General features: G+C 37.5%; 1 protein-coding gene across 1 annotated transcript in view; it reads right to left on the minus strand.

Moving 5' to 3' along the window:
- SYNE1 (spectrin repeat containing nuclear envelope protein 1) overlaps positions 1-10435 on the minus strand; it is a 780519-nt gene that overhangs the window by 679716 nt on the left and 90368 nt on the right. The window contains 1 exon segment of the mRNA XM_053711805.1: positions 6018-6032. Coding sequence (XP_053567780.1) covers positions 6018-6032 — 15 coding nt within the window.

The following is a 10435-nucleotide window of genomic DNA, read 5'->3' on the forward strand; positions in this document are numbered from 1 at the left end:
TGTGCTTCTTTTTCTTGGTATCCCTGGCTAAAGAGAATACCTAGGTAGGCTCAGGAGCAGCAATGGACTATTTGGAGCTAGCTGCTGAGTGGTGGCTGCACAAATATGTTTCTTGTGATTGGTTCAACAGATTTGTTTAGTAAGGTCCCAGTAGTCAGTTGCTGCTCCATCAACAAATGATTAAATGGACATTGTACATTGGGTTTTTCTTTGCATAAATGATTTGTAGATGATTCATGTTTAAAGCCCATCTGGGAGTATTTTTGTAACAATGTGTAGTTTTGCTTTTTTTTTAATAACATTGTGCTCATTTTCAGACTCCTAACCAAGCCCCAAATTATCAAATGTAGACCCAGGTCTACAGATTCCAGCTTGTGTAATCTGTCTTTTCATATGCAAGGGAGGGGGGAAGTGTCTGTTCTTTCTGCTTCCTCAGCCCCTTTCACTGAGTGTCCCAGCCTAACCTCATCAACAGTGCTCAACTGGGAACTTCTAAGTAAGTTTTTAAAAAGTTTATACTGGATTTTTATATCAGTACCTGTGCATATTCTTCTTTATAGTAGTGTCTATTACATGCAGTTATATGAAAATTAGTGTATACTGTCCCTTTAAGTAGCTTTGGTAATAGTAAATTGGAAAGTTGTTTAAAACTGTATGTCCTGTTTGAATAGTGAAAGAAAAATAGTAAATTGGAAAGTTTTTTCAAATCACATGGTCTATCTGAATCATGAAAGAAAAAAAATTGGGTTTAATTTCCCTTTAACTTCCATTATACTTAAAGGGATAGTAAACCCTTTGAGATTGCAATATAAAAGGTTTAAATATGTTTATTAAAACAACTCTGTAATATACTTTCATAATTTATTTTGCCCCATTATCCTGCAGTTTAACAAATGGTGGCTGGAGTTAGCCACCAATCAGCAAGCGCAACCCAGGTGCTGAAACAAAAAGGGGCCAGCTCCTAAGCTTACATACTGACTTTTCAAATAAAGATAGCAGTGAACAAAGAAAAATTGATAATAGGAGTAAATTAGAAACTTGCTTTAAATTGCATGCTGTCTGAATCATGAAAGAAACATGTTGGGTTTAGTGTCCCTTTAAACAATAACAAATATCTGACGATTCAGAAAACATAAATAATTAATCACCACTTAAAAAAATATTGTGGTTGGCCGGCCAGCTCTCTAACGTAAAGCATATGACTTACTATCCTATATTATAAAAGGCCAGGTATGTTTGTCCGATGCAGTCATGCGCAGTAGAGACAAACGTACCAGGCCGTAAGGAAGGATCAGTCAAGGCTGTGAGGATCAGACAGCAGAGATGGTGAGTGGAAGCGGGCGTGGCAGGGGCATGGTCGGTTGGGAGCGGGTGTGGCAGGGGCGAGCAGGTGGGACCGCTGCACTGCAGAAAATGGCCCGGATACACAGTCTTTAGGACTAGTATACAATATATAACCAGCGAGCTGGATAGCTTTCTGATGTAAAACATATGACTTACTATATACAATATATAACCAGCCAGCTGGATAGCTTTCTGATGTAAAACATATGACTTACTATATACAATATATAACCAGCCAGCTGGATAGCTTTCTGATGTAAAACATATGACTTACTATATACAATATATAACCAGCCAGCTGGATAGCTTTCTGATGTAAAACATATGACTTACTATATACAATATATAACCAGCCAGCGCTGGATGACTCTGATATAAAACATATGGCTTACTATATACAATATATAACCAGCCAGCTGGATGACTCTGATGTAAAACATATGACTTACCATATACAATATATAACTAGTCTGCTGGATGACTCTGATGTAAAACATATGACTTACTATATACAATATATAACCAGCCAGCTGGATAGCTTTCTGATGTAAAACATATGACTTACTATATACAATATATAACCAGCCAGCTGGATAGCTTTCTGATGTAAAACATATGACTTACTATATACAATATATAACCAGCCAGCGCTGGATGACTCTGATATAAAACATATGGCTTACTATATACAATATATAACCAGCCAGCTGGATGACTCTGATGTAAAACATATGACTTACCAAATACAATATATAACCAGCCAGCTGGATGACTGATACATATGACTTACCATATACAATATATAACTAGCCAGCTGGATGACTGATGTAAAACATATGACTTACCATATATAATCAGCCAGCTGGATGGCTCTGATGTAAAACATATGACTTACTATATACAATATATAACTAGCCAGCTGGATGACTCTCTGATGTAAAACATATGACTTACCATATACAATATATAACTAGCCAGCTGGATGACTGATGTAAAACATATGACTTACCATATACAATATATAATCAGCCAGCTGGATGGCTCTGATGTAAAACATATGACTTACTATATACAATATATAACCAGCCAGCTGGATGACTCTGATGTAAAACATATGACTTACCAAATACAATATATAACTAGCCAGCTGGATGACTCTGATGTAAAACATATGACTTACCATATACAATATATAACTAGCCAGCTGGATGACTCTCTGATGTAAAACATATGACTTACCATATACAATATATAACCAGCCAGCTGGATGACTCTGATGTAAAACATATGACTTACCATATACAATATATAACTAGCCTGCTGGATGACTCTGATGTAAAACATATGACTTACTATATACAATATATAACCAGCCAGCTGGATGACTCTGATGTAAAACATATGACTTACCATATACAATATATAACTAGCCAGCTGGATGACTCTGATGTAAAACATATGACTTACCATATACTATATATATATATAAACAGAATCATATATTATAAGGTAAAATATTAAGATCATATCAAAGAATTGTTGAAAAGAATAACTAATAATCTATTCTAAAGTTGCATTAAGCATTTTAGAAATGATATACTGTATATATATATATATATATATATATATATATATATATATATATATATATATATATATATATATATATATATATATATATATTAGACCAAAAGCCAGAATCTCATATGTCTGCACAGTAAATCTCATGTAGTCCAGTTTTCTTCTACAATGGAAGCCAAGGTTGCTAAGCAACACATTTTGCTAATATAAAACCCATATGTATATAAAGAAAATTGCTAGGAAACACCTACAGACTCATTTTCAAAGAACTAATGAAATAATACTGTGATAATTGAATCTTAGCATTTACAGATTTTATTTTAAATGTAAGCGATTACTGAAGTGTCAGAGGGGTTTGCTTTAACTTTCAATTACAAAACAACATGTTTTTTTTTTAACATTACTGTGAAGGCAGATGTAATTAGAGTTTTAAATATTTATTGTGCCAGTATAATACAGTTACATTATAGAATTAATATAGACTTGCTACGAGTTGCTTATTTCTTCAAGCTGATATCTGGCAGCAGATAGTTGTACACTAAGTAAAAGCTATGTATAATATTGATTAAAGCTATACTGATGGTGTTTTATTAGGGATTTTTGATTTTCCATTCTTCCTGTTTTAAGTGGCAACACATGACAAAGGGTTAGTATTAAAGGGGCAGTAAAGTCAAAATTAAACTTTCCTTATTCAGATAGAATGTGCAATTTTAAACAAATCTCCAATTTACTTCTAATGAGCTTTGCTCTTTTGGTATCCTTTGTTAAAAAGCATAACTAGGCAAAGTAGCAGCAATGCACTACTGGTAACTAGCTGCTGTTTGGTGGCTGCACATGTACTGTACCTCCTGTCATTGGGTCTCCCTATGTGCTCAGCTAGCTGCTAGTAGTGCCTTGCTGCTCCAACAAAGGATATCAAGAGAATGAAGTAAGTTTGATAATATAATATAATTAAATTGTTTGCAATTGTATGCTCTGGCTGAATCATGAAAGAAAAATGTTGGGTTTCATGACCCTTTAAGCAACAACTTGGAGAAAGAAAACAAAACATCCCCTTCCATCCTGCCACTGTCTCCCTAAGTTTTTAACTTTAGTCAAGAGATGGAGCGAAGACAGAAAAAAAAGATCAAAAGGAGGAGGAAAAGAAGTAATTACGCACTCTCACTCAGAAATTGGAGAAAGGTTTTTAATGTTTATCATAACAGTACCGGAGATGAGTCAACGATGCCCTAAAATGTAAATGCCTAAGAGCTTAAAGGGATATTCCGGTCAAAATGTAAATGCACAGAGGAATTACATATTTGAATAGAAACATATTTGCAATATACATGTATTGGCAAAAATGCTTCTAGTAAAAGTTCTCACTGTTTTAGTGTTAACATTTTTCTCCGCACGTGCACACGAAGCATAGCTAGATATTCTCAGTGCACCAGCATTTCAAACAATGCAGCTGCTCAGAACAGCAGTGGGGCTTGTATCATGCCAACAATTAACAGATTGAGTCATTACCAGATGGTACAAGCACCTTAGGCTCTCTGAGCAAGTGCTGTGTTTAAAATGCTGGTGCGTGGTGCACACTTAAAGGGATATGAAACCCAATTTTTTTTTCTTTCATGATTCAGATAGAGCATACAATTTTAAGAAAATTTCTAATTTACTCCTATTATCAATTTTTCTTCGTTCTCATGGTATTTTTATTTGAAACAGCAGGAATGTAAGCTTAGGAGCCGGCCCATTTTTGGTTCAGCACCCTGGGTAGCGCTTGCTAATTGGTGGTTAATCCTTTTAAATACTCATTTGAAACAGCTATAGCTTTTATTAGAGCATTGTTGCTAATACATGTATTACAAAGATGCAGCCATGTGAATTCCAATTTTGTCTGGAAGCCCCTTAAACAATATTACTAATTCAATAAGGAAAAAGGAGTGAAAAGAGGTACATCTGGTATCCCACAATCACCATTAGAGAGAGTTCTCCAAGGGTCATAATTTTCATAAACAAAAAGAGAGAAACACTCAAACCAGGCAACAAAACAATAAAGTAATAGCTTGTTCTTTGGCTAGTCTCCCAAGAGCAGCCTCTTTTTGTCCAGAAAGAGCCTTTCACGGAGAGGAACTTTCTTGCAGTATATTTGTAGTATTGTATGTAAAAGTAACCTAATGATAAATAGACCCTGCTTAGTAAAAAAAAACGGGGGGCATGCAGCGACTCCAGAAGGTCACATTTCCAGAAGCTGCTAAGAAGATTATCATAATCTGCTGATTACTAGCCTGTATTCACAGCATTCCACACCATAATTTTTTTCTACAGTTGTCCTTTATTGAGTAGACTGGACTGATACTATATTATATTTGCTGTATCTCTGACCTCAGTGCCATGGACTGGACCGTTGAGGCCTAAAGCGATGGCCTTGCACATAGCCTCGGTACACCCCCCGGGGTAGAGCAGTCAGGACGAGGCTGTTATTCTCAGAACAATCAACCACCCAGCACCATTCTGTGTAGTTATTGCCTGTCTTAACAGCAGATAACTGTCTATATTATGACATTGCTCTTATTGAGGGGGCTACAACAATGTCAACCACGTGAGAAAACTAATTCCTACAGATCCTTGATAAACATTTTTTCTGAGCTTGAGTTTTTGCTGATAACTACTTTTGAAAAAATGTCTCCTAATTACCTGCCCAATATATATGAGGAAGAGTGGTTGGCATACATTGGGTGTGATGAGCTTAGTGATAGTGAGGTAGTGAGGTCAGATGGCCGGAGGTTTCAGACGACACTAAATGGATGTACAGAACAAGGCCTCAACCGTTATGGTGAGGATTACTTGATTACTCAAGTGCTATAGGCTGCTGTAAAATCATTGCAGAATGTTTCTGCTGATCAGGGAGTCAACATGCCTTTGCCTAATATTGTCATCAGTGCATCGGATTCGGTGCCAAGCTCTGCTCAACATCTACTGTATTTACAAGTATTTTTACACAGCCAATTGGTAACACATATCTGACTTTTCTTGAAGCCTAACCACTGTCTACCAAGCACATTTTTATCAGAGACAACTGAAAGAGACTCCTCTATAGTCAATAATACAATTTTTGGTTCTCTCTATATTTCTGTTAATCTCAAACCATATGTGTTAGCAACTGGTAGAATTGGGGTGGGTTAATAAGTAAACTGTTCTTCGAGTCTTCTTCTGCCCTTCACCAAATTTGGCAGATCTTTATATTTGAATGATTCTTACGGGACTCTATCAAGCTCCAATAGAACTTGATGTTATAATGAATATACTGGGGGAAATACAAGTATATTGCCATTTTTTATGTTGTGGTCTCAAGACTCGCTTAATTTAAAACATAGTTTAACATTATGTTGAATATAAGCCATTGAATTTAGAGATTTCATGGTTAGCACTAGGGTGTTAGGGCTTTTTTGGGGATACCTAGTATAATGAGGTATGCATTTGGGTATTGAGGCTGTCAAGTCTGAATTCTATCTTGTCTACTGTATGTAGCACAATGACTTTTTATCTTTCCCACTCTAGTAATAGCTAATGTTGATTAATTGTATAAGGTCTGACGGGTTTTTCTTTTTTTTGTTGTTGTTTTGTTTTAATCTCCCTATCAGGCTCATTATGTAGCTAATGTGGGGAAACCTTGAGTCTTAGCTTATTGTTGTCCATTTAATTACCTTTATTGGTCACTGAATATTTAGTACGCAGATTGTATCCCCTATGGCGTAAGCTTTTTACCAAATAGTTTCACAGCTAACTAATATTATTTTACTCGGCAGACAGTGTGTTAGTTATAATGCCCTCCTCACTTTCTCCAATTTCCCTTTGAGATGAAGGACAGGTAACCCCTTTAGACTAAGATAGGATTATCTGCATAGTTTTCATTCTCATATTATCTAATGTTTTTTGCAAAAGTTTAATATTGTTTATGTGGTGCTGGTGTGTTAGCATATTTAAATACTGTGGGTCCAAAAGTGGCATTATGGCTCATTTGCCTTTAATCCCCCTCTCAGCTTTATGTCACTGTTGAAGGTCCAAAAGAGGCTATTGTCAGTCTTAGGGGGGCTCCTCTCTCGCTTTTTACTACTTAGTGATAGGGGGATAATCACAATTCTACGATATTCTAAAAAAAAAAAGAGTTTTTTTTATACTTTGCTTTATGTTAATGTATTCTTGTTAGTGATTCCATGTCTAAGATGGTATATTTTTGTTCTCATTTGATTGTGTATCTCTACCTAAAACTCAATAAAAAAATTCTTAACATATTTTTAAATAAAATATTTAATTTTGTACAGCTTTTTGCACATCTAGGGTCAGCTGTAAAATTACAAAACATGGTAACATTTTGTTACATTCACTAAGGCCTAGATTTAGAGTTCGGCGTAGCCGTGAAAACCAGCGTTAGAGGCTCCTAACGCTGGTTTTGGCCGCCCGCTGGTATTTGGAGTCAGTGATTAAAGGGTCTAACGCTCACTTTTCAGCCGCGACTTTTCCATACCGCAGATCCCCTTACGTCAATTGCGTATCCTATCTTTTCAATGGGATCTTTCTAACGCTGGTATTTAGAGTCGTTTCTGAAGTGAGCGTTAGAGCTCTAACGACAAAACTCCAGCCGCCTGAAAATAGCAGGAGTTAAGAGCTTTCTGGGCTAACGCCGGTTTATAAAGCTCTTAACTACTGTACCCTAAAGTACACTAACACCCATAAACTACCTATGCACCCCTAAACCGAGGTCCCCCCACATCGCCGCCACTCGATTTAAATTTTTTAACCCCTAATCTGCCGACCGCCACCTACGTTATACTTATGTACCCCTAATCTGCTGCCCCTAACACCGCCGACCCCTATATTACATTTATTAACCCCTAACCTGCCCCCCACAACGTCGCCGCCAGCTACTTACAATAATTAACCCCTAATCTTCCGACCGCAAAGCGACGCCACCTACGTTATCCTTATGTACCCCTAATCTGCTGCCCCTAACACCGCCGACCCCTATATTATATTTATTAACCCCTAATCTGCCCCCCTCAACGTCGCCTCCACCTGCCTACACTTATTAACCCCTAATCTGCCGAGCGGACCTGAGCGCTACTATAATAAAGTTATTAACCCCTAATCCGCCTCACTAACCCTATCATAAATAGTATTAACCCCTAATCTGCCCTCCCTAACATCGCCGACACCTACCTTCAATTATTAACCCCTAATCTGCCGAGCGGACCTCACCGCTATTCTAATAAATGTATTAACCCCTAAAGCTAAGTCTAACACTAACACCCCCCCTAACTTAAATATAATTTACATCTAACGAAATAAATTAACTCTTATTAAATAAATTATTCCTATTTAAAGCTAAATACTTACCTGTAAAATACATCCTAATATAGCTACAATATAAATTATAATTATATTATAGCTATTTTAGGATTAATATTTATTTTACAGGCAACTTTGTAATTATTTTAACCAGGTACAATAGCTATTAAATAGTTAAGAACTATTTAATAGTTACCTAGTTAAAATAATAACAAATTTACCTGTAAAATAAATCCTAACCTAAGATATAATTAAACCTAACACTACCCTATCAATAAATTAATTAAATAAACTACCTACAATTACCTACAATTAACCTAACACTACACTATCAATAAATTAATTAAACACAATTCCTACAAATAAATACAATTAAATAAACTAGCTAAAGTACAAAAAATAAAAAAGAACTAAGTTACAAAAAATAAAAAAATATTTACAAACATAAGAAAAATATTACAACAATTTTAAACTAATTACACCTACTCTAAGCCCCCTAATAAAATAACAAAGCCCCCCAAAATAAAAAATTCCCTACCCTATTCTAAATTAAAAAAGTTAAAAGCTCTTTTACCTTACCAGCCCTGAACAGGGCCCTTTGCGGGGCATGCCCCAAGAATTTCAGCTCTTTTGCCTGTAAAAAAAAAAACATACAATACCCCCCCCCAACATTACAACCCACCACCCACATACCCCTAATCTAACCCAAACCCCCCTTAAATAAACCTAACACTAAGCCCCTGAAGATCTTCCTACCTTGTCTTCACCATCCAGGTTCACCGATCCGTCCTGAAGAGCTCCTCCGATGTCCTGATCCAAGCCCAAGCGGGGAGCTGAAGAGGTCCATGATCCGGTCAAAGTCTTCATCCAAGCGGGGCAGAAGAGGATCTTCCATCCGATTGAAGTCATCATCCAGGCGGCATCTTCTATGGTCTTCCATCCGGAGCGAAGCGGCAGGATCCTGAAGACCTCCAGCGCGGAACATCCATCCGGCCTGACGACTGAACGACGAATGACTGTTCCTTTAAGGGACGTCATCCAAGATGGCGTCCCTCGAATTCCGATTGGCTGATAGGATTCTATCAGCCAATCGGAATTAAGGTAGGAATTTTCTGATTGGCTGATGGAATCAGCCAATCAGAATCAAGTTCAATCCGATTGGCTGATCCAATCAGCCAATCAGATTGAGCTCGCATTCTATTGGCTGATCGGAACAGCCAATAGAATGCGAGCTCAATCTGATTGGCTGATTAATTAATTATTTCGTTAGATGTAAATTATATTTAAGTTAGGGGGGTGTTAGTGTTAGGGTTAGACTTAGCTTTAGGGGTTAATACATTTATTAGAATAGCGGTGAGGTCCGCTCGGCAGATTAGGGGTTAATAATTGAAGGTAGGTGTCGGCGATGTTAGGGAGGGCAGATTAGGGGTTAATACTATTTATGATAGGGTTAGTGAGGCGGATTAGGGGTTAATAACTTTATTATAGTAGCGCTCAGGTCCGCTCGGCAGATTAGGGGTTAATAAGTGTAGGCAGGTGTCGGCGACGTTGAGGGGGGCAGATTAGGGGTTAATAAATATAATATAGGGGTCGGCGATGTTAGGGCAGCAGATTAGGGGTACATATGGATAACGTAGGTTGCGGCGGTTTACGGAGCGGCAGATTAGGGGTTAAAAAAAATATGCAGGGGTCAGCGATAGCGGGAGCGGCAGATTAGGGGTTAATAAGTGTAAGGTTAGGGGTGTTTAGACTCGGGGTACATGTTAGAGTGTTAGGTGCAGACGTAGGAAGTGTTTCCCCATAGGAAACAATGGGGGCTGCGTTAGGAGCTGAACGCTGCTTTTTTGCAGGTGTTAGGTTTTTTTTCAGCTCAAACAGCCCCATTGTTTCCTATGGGAGAATCGTGCACGAGCACGTTTTTGAGGCTGGCCGCGTCCGTAAGCAACTCTGGTATCGAGAGTTGCATTTGCTCTACGCTCCTTTTTTGGAGCCTAACGCAGCATTTGTTTGAACTCTCGATACCAGAGTTAAATTTATGGTGCGGCCAGAAAAAAAGCCCGCGGAGCGTTAACAGCCCTTCTACCGCAAAACTCCAAATCTAGGCCTAAGAGTTTTAAGACAGCCTAAATTGCTTATATTACAATCACAATGGAAACTGCTGATCTTGGATAATGTAAGT

Source organism: Bombina bombina, chromosome 4 (assembly GCF_027579735.1).
Source record: "Bombina bombina isolate aBomBom1 chromosome 4, aBomBom1.pri, whole genome shotgun sequence".
Lineage (NCBI taxonomy): Eukaryota > Metazoa > Chordata > Amphibia > Anura > Bombinatoridae > Bombina > Bombina bombina.